This window comes from Hermetia illucens, chromosome 4 (genome assembly GCF_905115235.1).
Source record: "Hermetia illucens chromosome 4, iHerIll2.2.curated.20191125, whole genome shotgun sequence".
In the NCBI taxonomy this organism is placed as follows: domain Eukaryota; kingdom Metazoa; phylum Arthropoda; class Insecta; order Diptera; family Stratiomyidae; genus Hermetia; species Hermetia illucens.
Genome location: NC_051852.1, coordinates 946,269 through 969,920, shown reverse-complemented (window position 1 = coordinate 969,920; position 23,652 = coordinate 946,269). Strand labels below are relative to the sequence as shown.

Genomic DNA, 23,652 nt, shown 5'->3' with positions numbered 1-23,652 from the left:
CGTGGGTAAGGGAGATATGGAGCTGGCGAATGGAGATTGGAAGCTTGAAAACGAATGGGTGGCAGTGGCTACTTGGGGAGTCACCATCTCATTGGATTGGTCAGCTTGGGTGCAAGAGATGTTGTATGTTTGTGTGATGGTTTAAGCCCTGGCTCAGATGGATACAAGATACTGGAAATTCGAGAGATTCATATGTAAAGCGACATATGTACATGCATGAATCATACATGAAAGCGACACGGACGAAGAAATGTATTTTTAATGATCAATCTCAGACGCAGAGCTTTTTAGACGTTTCTGCGTAAACTTGGTTGGGGGTAATGATGGAAAAATTGCTGTTGTTCATGTAGTGAGCCATCCATGGAATGCTGTTTTTAATATTTGGGCCAATCATTATGCGAACTCAGCTTCGTAGCCACTAGTAATCTCAAGCGGCAAAATCTACCCGCTTCAAGGACACACGACAACCGACACTTCCTTGTTTCTAAGTACAAACTATCGCCATAAATTATTAGCTGCTTCGTATCTTGGTTGTTACATAAATAAACCCATCTCGGTGGAAACTTTCCGATAAGAAGAATTTCCTTGGAATAAGTTTTCGATTTGACCCCGAGCTTAATGTCGAATGGAATTGAGAAGGGAGATTTGAATAATTTCATGTTTGTTGGTTACTTTGAGTGGATACGGAGAACATTTTGATTATTACTACTACAAAATCATCGGATGTGAAATCGATTTTCTTGGATATTATCTCTATGAAAAGAAATCTGTTTTTAATAGATAGTAGTTGACGTCTTGTGGAATTTAAAAAAAAGGCTAAAAAAAGGCAAAAAAAAATAAAACAAATTTAATAATTACACATTTTGGCGACTATCAAAAACAGGATAAATAAAATGGAAAAAATAGAAAATATTTAATCCCGAAATACAATGTAGCAGGGAACGTGAACCACATCCTTAAATAGCAATCATTCCGCCCCTTCCACTTATATGAATTTTTAATTGGAATGACCTCGTCCATTCAGGTAAAATAAGTACCAAGCTTATTGGATTCTGATCGTGTTTCCATCGAGCGACCTCTCTTAGACAATAGTGGAAGTATCACAGGTAAGCCAGGTGTATCTAATAGGATTGAGGTGGGTTGATTTTCAGACGGCTAAATGTATGCAATCTCAGATACTTTGGATTACAATTGATAGTGGTATAAATTTTACCCGAATCAACTTGGAGGAAAAAGGGGTGGAAAACACAGAAATCAACCCTAGGACATGAAATCTTTTTTCACCATGAAAATGAAAAATGTCGATTCAATTTTTTCAATATAATTAACACTTTATTATTCTTTTTCTCTACATCTTATTAAGATTTTTCTTCATATCATCTTTTCTCTTATATAGTTTATAACGAAATAAATAAGAAATATTAATATTTTTCCAGTTATTTTTTTTTTTTTTTTGTATTTGTGTGTATGATTCTTTTCTGTAAATGGTATCTAAGTTTTATTCATTATGATATAATTAATACTATTTATTAAATACTATTTTTATTTGTATTGTTTTCACGTATTCATTGTTTTCATCTTCCGTGATCATTTACACACATAATAAATTCAACTATACAGATGTCTTGTTGTTTACATTACCATTTGCCAAAAAAATTACCAAAAAATAGATGACGAATTGCATTCGATTTGAATTCCTAATAAAATTTCACTTTATTGTTAATTTCAATAAGTTATGAGACTATATAGGCGGAGATTGAGGAACTTGTGTCACTCTCCGCTGGCCCTGTGTGAGTTATGTATGATGACAATGGTAATCTTTTTTATATATGTGCGTTCTTACCTATGTAGACAGAAAATTTACAAAATTGTGTGTGCACACAATAGCTGTATTGCAATAATTGGAACTACTTTTTTTTTTTTACAAAAACAAATTGAATAATTGGGCGGCGCAATTGAGTTGTTATTTTGGGTTTTTCAATTCTTGTAACTCAACTTGGAAGGATAATTACACTAGAATTTACGTACAATGGTCAAATGATCTATTACTCAGCATCAAATCAAATCATTCACGTGATATAATATAGAACCTGAACAAAATAGTGTCATAATTCAAAGCAACATTTTTCCCAAGAAGGCGGGCTATATATTCACTTCTGTTTACTTAGTTCAGTCTTAAATGGGAAATATATTTACGAAATATTGAAATTTCAAGTCAATATTTTATGAGACGCAGTACCACCTACTATTGTAGCGTTTCCTACCAATTTCTACCTCAAACCGTTTTCATTTGTCTGAGGACGCATAGGGAGAAAAAGTAATCTTTTAAAAATTACATCGGCGTCATCCATGCCAATAGTACTGCGTTCGTAAAAATTACAAAACAACAAGAACCTCAATTTCAAACAAAGCAAATACCTAGCCGGAGTAACAGTAAACATAAGGCAATTTCTAATTGTTTTCAGTCCAAATTTAATTCATCTGGTAAAGTAAATAAATTAAATTTGCACCAAATTCAATTCAATGCGCAAGAAAACATAAAAATGTCGAAAACTTTAATTAATTTTAAAGAAGACCAGAAATAATTTGCGTGTAGATGTATGTATATATTTGAAATTTTATTTTAGAGATTTGCGACATATAAATAATAAAATAATATTACAATTCATATAAATACAATGGGAAAAGGAAAAACAAGAAGGCAAATTTGATGGGGCATATAAAATTAGATAAAAAATTTACAAAAGAAACCACATCTCCAATAATTTTTCTTAAGATTAATACAAAAATTTCAATTAATTTTCAATTCGATTGTAATCAGATTTATTTTCCTTTAAATTTAATAATATTTAATAACAAACAAAATTACTACAACGAAATTCATTTGAAACAAATTCGAATCATATAATATAATTTAAAAATGTTTTATAATTTAATTTAACGTATTTATGCTAATATCGGTGAGGAGAAAATTTTTTGGGATTTTTATTTAATTTTTATATTTATTTTTTTGTCTTTTATTCAGAAATTATTCCAGAAATACTGATTAAATTGAAATTGATTTAATGCAGGTATAAAACGAATAAAATACCATAACTTATCGTAAAAATGTACACATTTTTTTCAGAAACCAAGTATTTTTTTTCTGTTTTAAACATTTATTATTTACATCAAAAATGGTTGATCCATGTGGAATCCTAGATAATTTTCCGTTTCTGTTGTTAAAGGTGAAAACCATTTCATAGTGTGCTTCATTTTCAAATGATTTTGCTTTGGTATTAATGCCTCTTGTGAATTATCCTGTGAGTGTCGCCGGGCGTCTGTATTTTTTTTCCAAGTATTGATTGGTCTTTGAAAATTAACTTTTTGTTTTTAGACAGCTATTTCGATGTCCGTTTAGTATTAGATAAATTTCTGGCATGATCTACTAAATTTCATTTTCTTTCCTAGAGACCTGGTTCTAATTAATCGGATTTAGTTAATTATCTTTCACGTATTATCTAAACCTTTTGTCCTAAGATCTGTTTCTTTTTTTTTTCGTATAAATTGGAACGTTATGAGTACGCTTAAATATCTAGAGTTTCATACTATTTACAAACACTTACATACTCCTATAAATAATTTTCGTTTCGTAAATCTTTTGGAACATTTTTTATTCATCCGAATTAGCTTGCGCTACGCAACCTTTCAGCAATGATTCGAGACGTTTCGATTTGAAACTATTTGTGGTTTATGTCTTTTCATCTAAGTCTATCATTTACAAGTTCGTAAAAGGAGAAAATGTGCCGGACAAAATGGTGTAGTTGGTCATAATAAGCGAATTGGCCCGTACACCGCGTTTACGAGCCAGATGGATAGTACTGTTTGTCAGTCCTACTCCCGAGGATTCACCATGACCAGGCTCATTATGATCGATTACAGCAATCTGTCATGAAACATTTTCGCCTTTTTCATTAAAATATCCTCGACATGACCTGGTTGTTGGGCGGCATATGATGGTGATGGTGGAAGCTCGCCCAGGTCGGATAGAGTCATGCTGTTTCCTTACTCGCAGCAGATGCACTTGAATCATCATCGGCAGTAAGACCGCCCATATTGCTATTGCCCCCGGTTGGAATCATTGGTAACTGAGGCAGATGTCCTAAATGGGCGGCATGACCTAGAGCCGATCCTCCGAGTCCTGCACCACTGGGAACTTTACCTTGACTAACGACACACTTGCGCATGTGCTTCTCCAGTGTCGATGGAACACTAAATGGCATATCACAGAATCGACATCGATAGACATCCTTGCCTGTACGTCCATGCGTTTTCATGTGTCGCGTTAGCTTTGAGCTTTGCGCACAGGCATAGGAGCACAATTCGCACTTGTATGGTTTCTCACCTGTGTGACTTCGTCGATGGACCGTAAGATTTGAGCAATTTTTGAAAACTTTACCGCAATATTCGCAAGTATCGTTTCGTTTGCTTTCCTTCTTAAGCAATGGGTTTTGTAGTAGCGAACCTGCCGAGCCGGGAACCAGACTCTTTAACAGGGAATCATTTCGATGCAATCCGGGAAGACCCCACCAGTCGGCAGCGTTTTCCATTTTCAGGCGCTTCGATGCTTCAAACGGATTATCAAAAGAGTAAAGTAAAGGAACTTGGCTTGGTGGATGTGATCCTTGTGATTGCAACATATTTTTAGTGAATTCTTCACGAAGTCTCAGAGCTGCAGGAATCCCGTTGAGTTTATCGTGTGGCAAAAGTGAACTACTGTTATTATTGTCGCGGTCCTTACTTGTTAATTGTTGCAGTTTCAAAGCATTTCCTGATTCTTGAAGAGCCTGTTTGTAGGCCTCTGAGTACTGCGCGATATTAGACAAACCAAACTTGTCCATAAGCTCACCAACTAATGAACCAGACGCCGATTGCATCATGTGGTCCTTTTTATCATCGCTTTTATTGCTTACAGTCAAATCTTCTGCTTCATCCTCCATATCCTCTCCCTCTTCCATATCTTCCTCATCCTCTTCGTCCATTGCCTCTTCCTCATCCATATCATCCGCAGAATCTTCGCCGTCAAGGGTTTCCACTGATCCTGCATTGCTGGTTCGATCTTCAGGGGTTCTGTGCACCTGCATATGGCGCTTCAGTTTGTTGATATGCACACATTCAAAATCACATGCGGTACACTTGTATGGCTTTTCGCCGGTGTGAATTCTTCGATGAATTATCAAATTATGTTCAAAACGGAACTTTTTGTCACAATGTTCACAGCTATAAACAGTTTCCTGTCCTGGTTTAGAGGGTGGTGTTGATGCAGACCGGGGCGTTGTGGTCAAAGCTCCATTATCGCTTCCAATCACATCTTGGGTTTTCTCGGGAGGTGTCAAGCTCTGCGGACGAGAGTTGTTCGTCAGGGGTGTTGGAGGTAGTTGTGAGGGAGAGGGGCTCGCGAACGAAGGCGATTGCTGTTTACGGGGACTCGGCGAGCTCGAGTTACCACCGTTTCCAGCTACCGGACTCGTTGTTCCAGCCAGCTGACGCAATCGCTGCGAATAAAAATCCATCTGCGGTTCCATGTTGGGGGGTAGGTTGGTTTGGTTACTAACTGAGGAAGGTACTGAACTGCTACGGTTAGAAGGTGGTCGATCCTGACCAGCACAATTGCCGCTGGACAGAGACGATGATCCTGCTGAGAATGATTGACTATGCGGGGTCAGTGAGTTTGCAGCGGCCACAGCAGCTGCGGCTAAGTTAAGGCCATGATGGCGGAATTGCTCTGATACCAGCTGCTCCATGCGATAATGATCATGGGGGCGCTGAAACAGTGGAGCAACTGGAGGAACTACTGGACCTTGTGCAAGGGGCGGCAACGGCATGCGCAGAAGATTGAACGGATTCGGATGAAGATCCGGTGGTGGCAACAGCGGATGGTGTCGCATTCCTGGCGGTGGTAAACTCTGCGAATTTTGTACTGCATTCTGTTGCTGCAGCTGCTGATGGTGTTGTTGCTGTTGTGCAGCCTGTAATGCCGACTGGACTTGTTGCTGTTGGCTGCTCTGACTAGGAGCTGAACCCATTGAATTTGGTATCGAACTGCTGGTCACATCCTTCATGCCACTCATACTACTACCATTGCTGTTACAACTTCCTACTCCGGCAGACAACATTTTTTGACTTAACATATTGAAAGCTGTGTTAAGCGCGGACGTGGACGATGCTGATGATGATGGCGTATTAGAGGACGAAGGTTCCACGTAGATTTTGACACCGTGTGCGTGTTGGACATGTTGAATAAGTCGCCAGGCTGAGTGTAAGCGTGTTTTACATGTTGAGCATGTGTAGTTACTGGGCTCTGTAATGAGAGGGAAAGGGAGGGAGATGAGCAAATTGGTTTTCAACTAGTTACAAATTTAATAGCAGCTTTCTGACCGTTCGGTGTGGGAAGAAAGATGATTTCAATGAGATGAATATCATAGAAAATTATTATTTCCGAAAACACGATCATTGTAGCCCAAATAAATGGTATTTACACAATAGGTTCATTCAGTATTTATAATCACGTTGCACATAACCAACCCGCTGTGCATGAAGGACAACATAATCGTTTAGCAATAATTGTATTCAATTCAATCTTTCGTCACACGATCATTGCATTCGATATGAATTCTAAATAAGTCTAATAAAAGAATGAATTTAGTTAATTTATTAACATCATTTCTGGAGACGTTAGACTTCACAACAGTCATGTCTGCTGTTGCAATCACCTCGTTCTGAGTCTGCTCAACGTATACGTTACAATATAGCCTGGAGGAGCCTGGAGAGGAGGCTGGACCGTTCTGTGCATGATTTGGTGACATTCTGCTTGCATAAATGTCCATCATCATCAACCTACGTATGTGGGCAACATGTATAGTTGCCAGTCGTATTGCCATTTTCATAAGCCTTCAGGTGTTAATCGTATTATGATCACCACCTCATAGATTTTCGTTCCGCCTCATCTTTTCTGTATGAGAGGATATATGAACAGTAAGTGGTAAAATATTTAGAATTGCCCGAGCCAGACGCAAAATTTTACGCAATCGATGCATATATTAATGACTCAAAACATGTTGAATTTGTATAAGTAATTTGACTGGTAGTTGATAGATGGAAAGATACAAATGCAGATTGAGTAAATATGTTTGAACATATTGACGGTAACAAACGTAAGGTATAAATTATGGTGCGATCGTTTTCTGACATACTTTTTGTGTGTTAAATCCTTAAGCGCTTAGGATCGTTTATAAATTATGTAACCACTTGCATAGTTGTAACGTGAATCTATGTAAAGAGTGGTCGCAATAATACCTTGATATTTTCAGGCTTCAATACTATTCCGCATTAACTGGGAACAATCTAATATTTGTATTGTACTAAAGTCAAAGGTCGGGGCTCTGGAGAAGGCATTTGATACCGCCTTTAAAGTCTCGTGTCCTACTAAGTACAGCAAAAAGACCCTGCCACCGTGGTGGAATGAAGATCTCTCTAGTCTCAGGAAGCTGACCAGAGAAATCTTCAACATCTGCTACAGGCAAAAATACTGGCAGCCATACAAGGACTGCCTGAAGAAGTACAAGTCGGCCATCAGGACCTCCAAGAGGCGGTCTTGGCTGGACTATTGTCAGAACATCGAAAGCACTAGTGAATCCGCGAGACTCAGTAAGATTCTGTCCAAGGAACATAAGAGCCCATCCTTCCTTAAAAAGTCGGAAGGCTCCTGGACGGAATCTTCTAGCGAAACCTTGGAGCTTCTGGTTCAAATGCACTTTCCCTCCAGCGAGGAGGACTATGAGTCAGAACCCCAGCTGTCCGAGACTATCAAATCGGTAATTGCCGAGAATAGGATCGGCTGGGCTATAAACAGCTTCTCCGCATACAAGTTTCCAGGCCCAGATGGCATAATGCCAGTCATGCTACAGAAGCAGCAGGAAAGGGTTGTGCCGTGGCTTATTGAGATTTACCGGAGCTGCATCTCTTTAGGATACGTACCGCAGCCCTGGAGGCGCGCATGAATGGTTTTCATGCCGAACGCGGGCAGGCGCGGTCATGAGTCCAAGAAGGACTTTCGACCAATCAGCCTGACCTCTTTCGTGCTTAAGACCCTAGAACGCGTCCTGGACATTCACTTAAGGACGTTTATGAAGAGAAAGCCTTTCTCTAAGTCCCAGCATGCCTACCTCAAAGGAAAATAATTGGCACGGTTGAGCGGTCACTGCAGTACAAGCAGTATACCCTTGCTGCCTTCTTGGATATAGAGGGAGTTTTAACAACGTCAATACTAACGCGATCAAGGAAGCCTTGACCGGTATTGGATTGGAGGAGTATCTCATTGGATTATATCCACGCTGAGTACCAGGATAATGCAGTCGGATCTGGGAGGCAACCACTTGACCAGAGCTGTGAACAGAGGCACGCCCCAGAGTGGCGCCATCTCACCGGTGCTCTGGTTAATAGTAATGGACAAAATTTTACGTACATTGGACAGCAGCGGGGTGAAGGTGGTGGCGTATGCCGACGACTTGGTGATATTACTATCAGGGATCTTTCTGTCCATTATGAGCGACATCATGGAAGGAGCGTTACGAAAGGTGTGTCTGTGGGCCGCAAGATGCGGACTCAACATAAACCCAACCAAAACGCAACTGATGCTATTCACCACCAAGACAAGGATACCTGAATTCCATCTACCACGGCTGAATGAACAAAGATTGGTTCTTTCCTCTAATGTAAAGTATCTGGGTGTAATCCTGGATTCTAAGCTAAATTGGAGGTTGAACATAGAACTGAGGATTAAGAAGGCCTGTATAGCCTTCTATGCATGCAAGAGAACCTTTGCAAAGAAATGGGGTCTCCGGCCGAGGATGGTTCTCTGGATGTACACCGCTGTAGTGCCTCCGATGCTAACGTACGGTTCTATTGTATGGTGGCAGGCTTTGAAGAAAAAATACAATAGCACGAAGCTTAATAGGATTAAAAAAACCACGTGTGCGGGTGCTACTGGGGCTCTGCAGTCCTGCCCGGCAGATGCTCTTAATGTACTCCTGCATCTCCTCCCCCTAGACCTCCACGTTAAATATGTTGCAGCGTGCAGTGAGTCCGGATGCTGGACAGCGAAGTCCTACGGCCACAGCAACATCCTAGATGAAATACCTCGGGAAATCTGGACATCCCCCACGGACTATGTCACACGCAAGCTGAACTTCACGAGAAACTTTGCTGTGGAACTTCCAACCAGGGTAAAGTGGAAGACCGGTGACGTGTTGCAACACTATGACCCAGTATTCTTTACGGACGGATCAAAGTTGGCCTATGGAGTCGGCGCCGGGGTTTTCTCGAATACACACAGTGTATCCAAGTTGTATGGTCTCCCAGGTTTCGCCAGTGTATTCCAGGTGGAAGTACTGGTGATATTGGAAGTCTGTCGATGGCAGGAGCGTGATTCGAGCCCCAAGCGTAACATAGCCATTCTGACCGACAGCCAAGCGGCCATCGAGGCCTTGTACTCAACGACGACATCTTCCCGGCTTGTGGGGCAGTGCAGAGACGCGCTATACTGTCTGGGCGGCACGCTCAAGGTCACTCTCCTCTGGGTTCCCGGGCATAGGAACATAGAGGGGAATGAGCGGGCTGACGGATTGGCCAGGCTGCTCTGCTCTTGGCAGTCCCTCGGCGAATACAGTCGGTGTTTCGCTGGCGGCTGTCGGGGGCCGACACTACTCGCACTACCTAGCAGCCGCGGGCCTGAGATGGCGAAGGCTTACAAGCTGTGCCAAGTCAAGGAGAATTTGGCCCGCTCCTGTGCCAGACGCGTGCAAATGCATTCAAGATTACGGCAGTCTGCACGGGGCACTGGCCCATAGGGGACCATGCCGCTAGGCTCGGCAGACCTTACAACTCGCATTGCCGAAGCTGTGGAGAAGGAAGGGAAACTCTCATGCACTTTCTCTGCGATTGCCCAGCTCTGGCTAGAGCCAGGCTGCGGACACTGGGTAAACCATTCTTTGGGGACCTCAGAGAGATTCCTAGCTGCAGAGTCGGAGAGCTGCTTTCCTTCGTGAATGGTACGGGCTGGCTCTGAAGATCCGAGTCGGCTGGACTCTGCCTCCCTGCTGCCATAACAACAGTCACGGCACACCAAAGCGCTAATTGGGATCCTCGGAGCGGCCACTGATACCTACCTATCTACGTATCAGGTGAAGGCGAAAGCCCTTGCGTATTTCCAAAAGATCGTATTTGTGATCTCACCATTGACCTCTCGTCGTCCCGGTTCAGATGGTGTCCATCAACTCGCCCCACTTTATAGATTAATTGCTAATAAACACAATAAGTGTATAGTTGAAGGATAAGCGCCTTAACGTCTAGATAGACATGCCCTATTTTTGGTTGAAAATTGCGCAAGAACTTTTGCACTCGCCCAACATACGCACATACCTCCTAACAGATCCAAGATGAAAAACAGCATCGAAATATGCATATTATTATTTGTCCATCATGCAAATCATCCACGTCTAATAAAGAACCATTCGAAAAGAATGTGGAGGCTTTCGAAAATTATACGTCTACGAGTTGCAAAAGAAACTAGACATCGTTGCTCTTGCAATCGTCATGTTCTTTGTCGCGTATGCGAATTAAATTTGAATTTTCAATTGACTAAAATCTTTCTTCGTCTCCTTTACAATTTTGGGAGCTTCGAAGACGCAGATCGTTTGTAAATGACCTTTGTGCTTTATATATGCTGCAGAGAAGCGTACATAAGAATGCCAATATGGGCTACATTTCAAAAGTGCAATTGGTGATGAACAAGATACCATGGCTGATGGTAAGATTTCTGCGCAAGGTGCGGCTCAAATATTCCTGAACGATATGGATGTTTTGTTACACCTACTCAAGACAACAAGAGCCAAGTTAGGACAGGAGATGAAGCGGAAAAGCGGTTGCATTTTTTGCATAAAAATGTGACTCTTTCAACATTTTAACGTTTTGCAGATTGCTTTGTTCATCAAGTATTTTTTGATAGCAAAGATTAGATCCTCGCGTGTGAATATACAGTGATGAAAAAATAAAGCTCATTTTGTCTCCTAAAATTTCCTAAATTTCAACATCCCCTTCTACACAAGCTCGCAAAGGCATAAACAGTCACATGAATGCAGTGGCTATAATCCGTCACATTCCAAACCCATCGCATCCTACCCCATGGTGTGTAGTAATTTAATTAAAAACCACACGGTTCGGAGCGGATTTATTTAATCATGACCAGGTGTATGAGTTGTTGCATCGCGAAAATCGTGAGGGAAATGAATTTTAATTTTTGGGGATTTTCATCACCGTCCTGAATACACGCAAGTGGCTATGAGCGCAAATAAACATATTTGCATAGAGTAACCCAGTCCACCGCGTACCCACTACGGCACCACGATTCCCCCCACCCTCGAAATATGGTACATTCCACAGGACTTGGTTATGAGTATTGCTTTTGCAGCTAGTTTCACCTCGTGGACAATCGCAGTATTCACCTACATTTTCAATATCACATTTGCTCATCAATGGGGACCACGAGCGGAGTTCCACAAGGGAGGACACTCCACCAGGTATTGTGGCCCTAACAATCAGTTAGTCAGGCAGATAGTTATTTACAGTAAAGTACAACGAAGCTTTTAAATTTCATGGAAACTTTCTACTACCATCTTTGTGTGGAAAACCAATTAAATTAATTAAAATTTTCGCATAAACTTGGTTTATCCAAAAATAATATACCAAAAATTGTTTGTTCTTTTTCAGCAAGCAGTGATGGTGGAATGTGTAATATCCGCAACTGTTTCTGCGTTCCCATGCAAAAGAATGGATATGAATGATATTAATTTTATTGTTTTATTCACTCCGCACTTGCCGAATAATATTTCGAACTAGTTAAGCATTGTTAGAAAACTTATTAATATTATTATTGGATTTAGACATGAAAGTGTGCATAGTCCCTTTATTACAAGACAGCGTTGAAAGAAACAAACTCTCCTCGTATTTATCGGTTTATTCTCGCTTCTAAAGGGATCATGAGAGGGGAGAGGCAAGGAGCAGTCTCTAAAAGTCAGAAAACTGATAACAATGGAAATAAAGGTTACAACACAATGGATATAGTTTTGTAAGGACCCGATGTGTTTATCGACAATGGCTTAACTTCCGAAGAATAAAACCCATGCATTTGAGGGACCAAATAGTTGACTGACTTGTCAAAACCAACAAGAGGTATTACAACTACCAATTATGTCAAAAGAACCAAGATTCTGGGGGAAGCTGCCATTAGGCTCAAAAATCAATATCCAAAATTGAAATCACATGTGATGAACAGCATGGATTTAATTTAAAAGATCTAAAAGAAGCTCGTTGCAGAATTTAATTAGAAGGGGATGGGCAGACATGAATCTTCTTTTTCGGCCAAAGTCCTGCAGATTGCAAGATAGATGTAGTTCAGCAAGACGACGGGATGAAGAAGGAAGCCATTTTGATAGTCTCTTCCACTACACATCATTTTACAAGCGCTCCAGTAGCCCTTGTAATATTCGAAGTTTACAGATGCTCATTTTGCAATCAACACTAATGGAGCTATTAAAGAAGGAGCTTGGTTGACCCTTCGCCTCCCCACTCTGTTGCCCAGGTATCGTATCCCGGTTTTCAAGGATATTTGTCATCGTTCTGATGCTTAGACTAATGAAGCCTCAAATCTCACTGGAACTTCCCAGATGTCCAGTCAATACTATCTGAGTGACCTGCAAAACTCCTTGCAAAAAGTTAAAGGTTTCATTAAGGAAAAAGTCAAGCTCCAGATTTTCCTTCGTATCGAATCGAAGGCAATGTATCAAAATTTCTTTCGTGCTCCTGATTTAATGGCACTGCATTGAATGATATAATATTGATCCTGAAATTCCTACAACTCCACACCGACTATGATTCTTCTTCTATTTGTCAGTCAGAGTAATGTAGGCCAACTTCTTCTGACATATACAAAAGAAAGCCGGTCCATGCCCAGTTGCATAAGACGCAATTGGAACTCGACTGGTGGTTTGATTTGGTAGTACGAGAACCGGACAAGCCTTTTTTAAAAGTCACATCCCGGTCCGGTTATTTGTGTTTGGCCTCCTACTGAATAAGGGCACTTGGCATAGAACTATACTATTGCCCCATAAAAGATAAAATAATACGAAACAGTTCAATCAGTTCTTCGAAACCTCAGGAACCAATTCATCACGTCAAAGATTGCAATACGCAACGTTCCCACCGGAACTCAGGAATAGTCTCTTATAAAGGCAAGGAAATGTATGAGACAATTCTTGGAAGTAAACTTGGTAACATATAGACATGTCAGCCTACTTACTATACTAGCAGACTGACATGAATAAACCATTCGGTCTAATCGACTTTGGAGTTTCAAATGGAGTACCACGTCAATATGTAATGGAGCAAACAGTCTACGGACTATCTTCAGATCATTCCTCCGTCATTACGGTACATAATAAGCTACAACAAAATACTCCCAATCGAACCAAATTTGTCATCGACGAAGTGCTTAACCACCTCGACGAGGTTATGTTCTACAGAAACATCAAAACCTTTAAGAAGAATCGTCTTCAAAGAAATGAATTCATTGACAATTTCGAAGCTTTTGTGCAAATTAATCCCAAAAAGCAAGAAACAAACTCAACGAAACCACAAAACTCCCAAAATCGAAAATTACAGAGATTCAGAAATCTGATATCCAAAATTTTTTTCGAACGGACTGACTGCTTCTAAGCCCTGTCACTGTTCGTTGTGGAAAACATCTAATAAGGAGAATGTGCCAGCAATCGGAGTCTCCGTTAAGAATCACCACGCGGAATTGGGCCAAGAGTGATGAGGACAAAGCGGGAACACTCATATATCACTTCGAAGAAGTTTTTAGACCAACGAAGCCTCGAATCCTACTTGGACTTCCCCGATGTCCAGTTGATACTATCTGAGTGACCAGCAAACATCCTTGAAAAAGTAAAAGGTTTCATTAAGGAAAAATGATAATAATCGTTGGCGTAACAATCCAATTGGATCAAGGCCTTGAAGTGTGCTAGAGCACTTCATTCAAGATCAAAACGGTGCATTACAGGATTACAGTGCCCTATAGGAGGCAATGTGGCCAGTATTGGGCTCGGCCGAATTTATTACCCCGACTTCCATGTGACAGCCTTGTGCTCTAACCCCTCAGCTATCCAGAGACTATTAAGGAAGAAGAAAGAAACAGCTCCAGAATATGATTTAGTCACTTTTTAAGGTTTTGTGTAAAACAAAACCTTATTAAAATCGATTCAATGTCTGTCTGTCTGTCACACGCATTTTTCTCCAAAACGGCTAAACCGATCCGAACGAAATTCGGTGGACAGATGGGAACTATGAAATCCCACGCATACAGTGAGTGGCATAAATTTAGGTGGAGTTTAAAGGGGGGCTCCCCATACATGCAAAGGGGAGATTCAAAAGTTTTTTTCACCGGATATAGTTGTGTAGGGTATTAAATGAAAGGTCTTTTACTTTCCGAAACTGACATTAGTTTTGGCATAAATTGCAAAGTGCGTGAGTAAGGAGTCAAAATGTACGCATTTGAAGTGAGACAGGACTCATTTTCGGAAACTACTCAGCCCAAAAATCCGAAAAAAATCAGGGTGGTGCGCCTAGATGAAATCTAGGCCTCAAAATATGTCCCATTCCGATATCTGCTCAAATAAACTTACTAATAGTATATTACTACATTTTAGAAATTTACTGAAAAACCCCCCTTAAATTCATCCTAGGGCTTCCGAATTTTGTAAATTTCATGGAAATCAGGCAATTAACGCCAAAATTATAGCAGTTCAAACTTATCAATTTCGTGCTAATTAACAGCATTCTAAGCCATACAAATAAGATGCTGACGTCATAATTAACGAGAATAATTGAAATTCCAGTGAAATATTAAAATTCCATTCAAGAAGAATCTAATTCTCCCTAGCCCTTTTTTATATTTGATGTTGGTTAAATTGTTTTCATTCGCTAATAATATTAAACTGAGAGCGTGAAGCGTATGAGGTTGACCATTATCAACACAAGGCTTTCCATCAAATGATTTATTTAAATCGCTTTCTAGAAAATAGAGGGCAATGGAATTTTTAGCTATATTACACGGAGCTGTCGTGCACTCGTCGCTCCTCACATCTTTTTCTTTTTCTTCAGCCTTCAGTTCACAAGCGGGGTCGGCTCGTGATGATCGGTTTCATCATTTTGTTTTATGACATGCCTCACCAGGATGTAATCGCGAGACCTTTAAATCCCCATCCAGCGTATCAAGCCACCATTGTTTTGGCCGGCTTTTTGGTTGCGTACGATTGCTTTCGATGTTCTGATCAATACTGGTTGTTGAATTCGAAAACGCCTCTCTTGCAGTTTTTCCACGATCGATGCAAACCCATATCGATCGCGGATATTCTCATTTCAGACGTAATCGAAACGTGTCACGCCACCAGTGCAATGCAACATCTTCGTCCCCATTACCGGAAGACGCCGTTCATTGTCCTTTATAGTTGGCCAACACTCAGAACTATAGAGAGTGGCAGACGGACGACATTGCAGTAAATTTTAAATTTGGGACGTGCGCTGATACGTCGATCACAAAGAATACCAGTTGAGGAATGCCACTTCATCCAGGTTGCATTAATGCGTGAAACAATTTCATTAAGCAGTTCTCCATTGGCTGATAGCGTTGACTCGAGATATTTAAATCGCTGAGTTCTAGCAATGGCAGTAACCTGCCCTTCGAGATACTTAAATCGCTCAGTTCTGGCAATGGCAGTAACCTGCCCAGAACTGAACGATTTCAATATCTCGGGTCAATGTTATAAGCCAATGGAGAACTACGCTATGCTCCTCACATAGGGAAACACAAAACCTTTTATACCTGAAGCGTCAAGCTTCCGGTTTCCCGACTTGTTTTATGTTAAAACAGCTGAAACGTTGATCTTTCTAAAGATTTGGAAACTAAAACAAGAATAGAAGAAACTGAGTATTGCGCAAGCACACATCTAACCAAATTGGTTCACATTTAAGTCCTATCATTGTCACATCAAAATAGCTCTAGTTTGAAGTACCATCATTTTTAGGTAGGGATGAAAGCTCCAATTCTTTAACCAAGTGGGAAAGGGAGAATTTTACTGTTTCCTCCGTCCCAACTCTCCCCGGAAGTAATATTAACAATTCAAGTTTCATCATTATGACATCAAAAACCTATAACGCCATAAGTTTTAAAGGAGGTGACACTGCCACGAGTTTTCATCAGAGGTGAGAATATAAACTCCCCCTTCCGAGGATCAGGATGAAAACTCCACCTTTACCTATTTTAGGTCCTATTCTTAGTTCGGTTGAGATCAGAGCCTTGAAGACTTCATTCAAGATCGTAAAGGTACACTATAGAGAAGATTCCAGTACCCTGTAGGAGGGAATGCGCTCAGCATTGCGCTTGCCCGTGATTATTACCTTGATTTGACTCAGGTACTCATTCAGAGCTGAGTCGACTGGTATTCGATGCCAAGTGAGATTTGAACTGCAACCTTCCGTACAACAGCCTAGTGCTCTAACCACTGAGCTATCTAGACTACTATCTGTACACTTTGGCTTTAAAGTGTTGAGAGGCCTAATCTGAAGGGCTGACCACACAATATTACCAGCCCGAGCCCGACTCGGGAGTAGAGGCTGACTTACCTACTGTATACACGCCAAAAAATTAATATTGATAATCTGACATCCATTTATTTATTACTTCGTCCGAATATTTTTGAATTTTATTAAAAGTATCCGAACATATGTTACTTGCCTCTGCCTTCTCCCTCAACACATTGTTTTTCATAAGCGAAAAGAAATCACAAACATTTATTTCCACATGCTACAACTACCCACTATCTATTCCTTACCCTCCTGAACAAAAAAATAGCTGGTTATCATTTCCTTTTTTTTTTATTCTGTATCCAGCTGAAATTTTCATCTGTGAAGTCCACCAATATTTTCAAATCAGTAATCCCCCGCCATAACGGCTGGTGGTTCCCGTTTAAACTCTACTGTCACATATTGAAGAGTCCATGGGGTAACTGCTAAAACACTCTCAAACCGTTTGAAAATCGAAAGTAAAATGGACGAGAACTTTGGAAAGAAACATTGTGTCGTGAATACAAATGGCCAGTTATTATGGGGACGACCGATGTCGTTTATGCTATGTAGCTGTGGGCCAACGTTCCAGAGAAAAGTATGGAAAGAAAAAAAAAAACACCGAAGGTAATATATATTTCACGAGAAGACTAACCGCGTCCGTCATAGCCATATTATTTCGTGTTGCTAGAACACAGGACACACATATAGCTAAATGTGGAAGCCTGGGATATGGTCGTCCTACTATTCTAAAATTTATATATAAGACACACGTTGGCGGAGCACACTGAAACAAAGCAGAGAGGATAATAGGGCACACGTACGCACCCCGTTTAAAGGTTCGGAAAACCGTATCCTTACAAAGATACGTTGAGGTCGCATCGTAGAACTTAGTTATGGTTGGTCTTTGTAGGACGTACCGAGAAGATACAAAAAACATCGACACAAAAAGCGGTAGAGGGACCTGGCACCAGATGTTGGTTGATGATGATATCCATAACCGAGTCTGTAGCCTCCCCCACCGACTGCCAAGGTGGACTTTTATCGTTGGACAAAGCTCCCCGTTTTGCCTCTTCTTCTCATCCCGACATTGAATTTTTTCCTGATTATTGCTCAAATCGCCTTTCCTTCAAAAAATTCAACCCTCCCCTACTTTTCACAAGGACACATGTATAACGGTTTGCGATACAACAAAATTGATATGAAAAAAAGAAAATAAAAACAAATTTCGGACAATTTGTTTTGAAATTGCAATATCGTGTTGAAATATTAAAAAATAGAATTGGCACTCTGTTCCGATATTTTTTTGAAGGTATCTTCGATCTGTTCCCTTCTAAATGCGCTACCCATCTAACAACCGCAAACCATAAAATCCTCACCACCCCATCAATTTAGAGGCTAATTCACTGACAACACAATCAAATAAAAAAATTTTGGCGGAAGGACAAGGGTGCTAATAGTTTTTGTGACACAATATGTGACCATTCACATTAGTTCTGATCAATTCGAAAATGACATGTGTGCAATGAATCCCTAGAATTTCCACAAATTTTCTTTAGATTCTCTAATGGTGGTTGGGAACAAACAAGGCAAATACTTCCCGCAAGTTTCGTTTTTTTTTTTGTCGAGGGTGTGGTGACAGCACAATGTGAAGTCCTGGACACTGAATTGTAATCATGCATCAGAGGCTGTGAGGAGAGTATGAAGTACAGTGAAAATTATGGATTATTTTCGATTAAAATTCAATCGACATCGATACAGCAAATCATCCATTTGTAATGAGCAGCTGTTCAATTGCTTCTGTGGGTTACAAATGTGGAAAGGACACTCATTGTTCCGAGGGTCCAGAAGTGCAATATCACATTTTTTTCTGGCGATGCAAGTGAGAAGTAGTCTTTGGTGGAGAAACGGATTGCTTTAATTGGGCCACTAAAGTATTGAATAATCTTTGACCTTATTTGGCATGAGCCCTTGCAGCACGCGCCACTCACAAGCCTCGAATCAGATAACTCTCACTTTCTGGTATTTTTTTCTGAATCGCATCAAATTCGTTTACATCTGTTGTTCCAGACCATAAGTGCAGCTGATTGTGTAACGTGCAATAGTCCTTCTGCTCCAGAACAAATTTAAATAAGAGAAACCCATGATCCTTCCTTCCGCCAGAAGGGAAGGGTTTCATTTTCAACGATGACGAAAGATAGTTTACATCGAACCCTTCTGATCCCGAACCTTCACTATCAACAGAATTTATTACCGTCTACGCTTGCATCGGAAAAAGTTCATGATGCTCACCATGAGTTTGAAGTGTGCGCGCTTCCACTACCTTGCGCAGTAAATTTAATGAAGGACGAACTGCTTAATTTATTCAACATCAGAAGTAAGAACTCGGTTTGCGTCGAGAACGTGCTATTCCTCATTGCTCAATGGCAAAAAGTCGAAAGTGAAACGCAGACTCTACTCCAAACAAATGTGCATGGCTGAGAACAAAGGAATGTATCTTTGAAATGATCCTTTTGTGTGTCTCCACGATCTTACAGGAATCCCACAAAAAAAGGAATTAAATGGTCACAAAAAACGGTTACGTATTAAAATCGGATGTAGATTATACACGGGAGCTGCGACGGGATGTCACGTGCGTTGAATATACAACAGAGGCCGTGTGTATGCGGAAGTAGTCACCTATTTGAATCGCGTAAACTAACATTTGAGATACTCGTAGAAAGGACACTGCGCATTCTATTACTATTAAAGATAATATTATACAAAGAGGTGGAACACACACATATAAGTTGACGCGAATGAAAAAAGACGCGTCGTATTACGTATTGAATACTGAAACAGAAAATAGTGTGCCATCCGCGTGACAAAATTATATAATGTCCTGTCTGCACCTGATTTTGTTGACAGTTTTGTGATAGGGAAAAGACGGAATTCGTTATGAAAAGCAACTAAGCAGTGTGCAGCTCTCTGTTTGGTTTAAGGAACTGTCCAACATGTTGCCTACTTCATCCGTTCTTTTTCTGGAAATTTTACTAATGTGACCATGTGATTGACACCGCCACCCACAATATGAGAAGAGTTTATGTACAGCGTCCTTGTCCCGTGGATGTGAAGATGAACTGCACACACAGGTGGAATATATTGAAATGTTATGGCTTATAGATTCGCAGTTTTAAACGAGGAGAACAGTATTTTAAAATTAAAACAAGTCGGGAAACCGGAAGCTTGACGCTTCAGGTATAAAAGGTTTTGTGTTTCCCTATGTGAGGAGCATACCGTAGTTCTCCATTGGCTTATAGCATTGACCCGAGATATTGAAATCGTTCAGTTCTGGGCAAGTTACTGCCATTGCCAGAACTGAGCGATTTAAGTAACTCGAAGGGCAGGTTACTGCCATTCCCAGAACTCAGCGATTTAAAAATCTCGAGTCAATGCTATCTGCCAATGGAGAACTGCGTAATGAAATTGTTTCACGCATTAATGCAACCTGGATGAAGTGGCATTCCCCAACTGGTGTTCTTTGTGATCGACGTATCAGCGCACGTCCCAAATCTAAAATTTACTGCAATGTCGTCCGTCTGCCACTCTCTATAGTTCTGAGTGTTGGCCGACTATAAAGGGTAATGAACGGCGTCTTGCGGTAATGGGGACGAAGATGTTGCATTGCACTGGCGGCGTGACACGTTTTGATTACGTCTAAAATGAGAATATCCGCAATCGATATGGGTTTGCATCGATCGGGGAAAAACTGCAAGAGAAGCGTTTTCGATGCTGTAGTCACCTAATTCACGCTAACGAGAATTCAACAACCAGTATTGATCAGAACATCGAAAGCAATGATAAGCAACCAAAAAGCCGGCCAAAACAATGGTGGCTTGATACGCTGGATGGGGATTTAAAGGTCTCGCGATTACATCCTGATCAGGCATTTGATAAAATAAAATGACGAAACCGATCATCACGAGCCGACCCCGCTTGTGAACTGAAGGCTGAAGAAAAAGAAAAAGATGTGAGGAGCGACGAGTGCACGACAGCTCCGTGTAATATAGCTAAAAATTCCATTGCCCTCTATTTTCTAGAAAGCGATTTAAATAAATCATTTGATGGAAAGCCCTGTATTGATAATGGTCAACCTCATACGCTTCACGCTCTGAGTTTAATATTATTAGCAAATGAAAACTATTTAACCAACATCAAATATAAACAAGTCGGGAAACCGGAAGCTGGACGCTTCAGGTACGAAAGGTTTTGTGTATTTCTTAGTACGTAGCACGTAATATATCCATATATTATGTGAGAGTATCCACTTTCGGGTGATACTGACATTCATAGTCTTCAATTTTCAAAGAAGCAACAAATTTGAGGTATTATAACTTTGTTAGTAATAGTGCGATTTCCACCAAACTTGGTAAGATCATGCTCTATACTATAGCCTATATCACTGCAAAATTTCATGGTACTAGGATGAACTTAAGGGGGGTTTCTAACCAATTACAAAAAATTGTAGTAATATACTATTATTAACTTTATTTAAACAGATATCGGTATGGAAGGTATTTCGGAGCCCAGGCACCATATAGTGGCAATCTCCTGATTTTCAGATTTTTCGGTTTGGTAGTTTCTGAGAATGGCCCCCTTAAAGAAGTGATCACTTTCAACCCCCGGCACTCCCCACCCTTCCAACGAATGTCAAAACTAAGATCGGCTTTGAAAAGTAATAATCGAGACCTTTAATTTGATACCCCACATGACTATATTTGATGCAAAAAAATTTTACACCCCCCTTTTGAATGTATGGGGACCCCTCCTTAAATTCGGCGTAAAAGGATGTAATTCACTGTATGCGTGAGCGTTCACAGTTCCCACCTTTCTACCAAATTTGGTCTCAATCGCTATAATCGTCTCCGAGAAAAATGCGTGTGACGGACAGACAGACAGACAGACAGACGGACAGACTGACAGACAGACAGTAAACCGATTTTAATAAGGTTTTGTGTTAACACAAAACCTTAAAAAGGGCTAGGGAGAATTAGATTCTTCTTGAATGGAATTTTAATATTTCACTCGAATTTCAATTATTCTCGGTAATTATGACGTCAGCATCTTATTTGTATGGCTTAGAATGCTGTTAATTAGCACGAAATTTATAAGTTTGAACTGTTATAACTTTCCCACTAATAGTTGGATTTTCATGAAACCTGGCAAGTGTATGCACAAGGCTGTCCTCTATGTCGGTGCAAAATTTAGTACACTTAGGATGAACTTAAGGGGAGTTTTTTAGTCTATTTCTAAAAGTTGATAATATACTATTAGTAAATTTTTTGAGCAGATACCGGAATGGGACATCTCTCGAAGATTAGATTTCACATAAGTGTTTTACACAAAACCTTAAAAAGTCCTGCAGATAAATAGATTCTTCATAAATGCGACTTTAATATTTCACGCGAATGTCAGTTATTCCGGGTAATTATGACGTCAGCATCTGATTTGCTTGGCTTTGGGAGCCGTAAATTCCAAGTTTGAACTGCCATAACTTTGGCGTTAATTGACAGATTTCCACGAAATTTAGCACGTATATACAAAATATTGTCGTCTATGCTGGTACAAAATTCGGAAGGCCTAGGATGAATTTAAGGGGATTATTTCAGTAAATTTCTAAAAAGTAGTAATATACCATTAGTAACTTTATTTGAGCATATATCGGAATGGGACATATTTTGAGGCCTAGATTTCATCTAGGCGCACCACTCTGATTTTTTTCGGATTTTTAGGTTAGGTCGTTTCCGAAAATGAGTTTTGTCTCACTTCAAGTGCGTACATTTTCACTCCTTAGTCACGCACTTTGCAATTTATGCCAAAACTAATGTCAGTTCCGGAAAGTACAAATCAAGATCTTTGATTTGATACCCTACACAACTATATCCGGTGAAAAAAATTTTTGAATCCCCCCTTTGCATGTATGGGGAGCCCCCCTTTAAACTCCACCTAAATTTATGCCACTCGCTGTATGCGTGGGATTTCCCATCTGTCCACCAAATTTCGTTCGGATCAGTTTAGCCGTTTTGGAGAAAAATGCGTGTGACAGACAGACAGACATTGAATCGATTTTAATAAGGTTTTGTTTTACACAAAACCTTAAAAAAGGAAACAGTGAAAATTTGAAATGTGCGCGTGCCAAATCGGAGGTTCCATCAAAAGTTTTTTTGTTCTTTTTCAGGGAGAGACTACGAGTTAAGGTTTCTTAAAGTTTTTCTGCGTTATGACCTTGTCTCCATCAGTTTAACTGCTGGCTAGTTACCCATTTCTGGAAGCTTACTGTTAAGCATAATATTTTTATAACTTGAATCTCACCCAGGAGAAAATCGGAAGTGCGCAAAACATCTCAAATATAAACATTTTCATTCACCACAATTTCCAGTTCAACATCATCATACATTCTAGAAAAAAAAACTTGAGTTGCTGTTCCGGTTATCCCCAAAGGAATTCCGGTGAAAATAAAATTTAATATTTTCATATGTTCGGAATTTGATCCTAGCATAGACAAATGGTGAATTGAAACTACATGTCATCGTCATTCGTTGGTTGTCGGTTTCAGATATTTTACCACACAGCAGGACTTTCCAAGAAAAAAAATCCAAACCAACAATAATACAGGAGTAAGCGTAGTTTCAAACGAACCAGGATCGATTCAAATGACCCCCATCTCATCCTCCTTGTCTTATGTATCCTTTCAATCCTTGCTTTGCATCAATATTCCCGAAAAGCATTGTTTGCCAGAAAACACTCGCCACAACTGCAACGACTTCCCTGTTCACTTTTTTCTGTGAAACTCAGTTCTCAGGGTTGAGAGGATTCTCATTCACTCCCCCTTAGTTGTATCATTAGAAGAAGGTTTGAATATCTCAAGTGACCGCAAGTGTATTTAGGGTTAAATTG

At 40.2% G+C, this 23,652-nt stretch overlaps 1 protein-coding gene across 2 annotated transcripts in view; it reads right to left on the bottom strand.

Annotated features, from left to right (window-relative positions):
* Positions 1-1,360: 1,360 nt before the first annotated feature.
* Positions 1,361-23,652, bottom strand: part of LOC119655310 (B-cell lymphoma/leukemia 11A) — a 125,573-nt gene continuing 103,281 nt past the window's right edge. For both annotated transcript variants that reach the window (XM_038061138.1, XM_038061139.1), the window contains exon 5: positions 1,361-6,340. In XM_038061138.1, the coding sequence (XP_037917066.1) occupies positions 4,032-6,340 (2,309 nt within the window). In that variant the 3' untranslated portion in view covers positions 1,361-4,031. The remainder of the gene's footprint in view (positions 6,341-23,652) is intronic.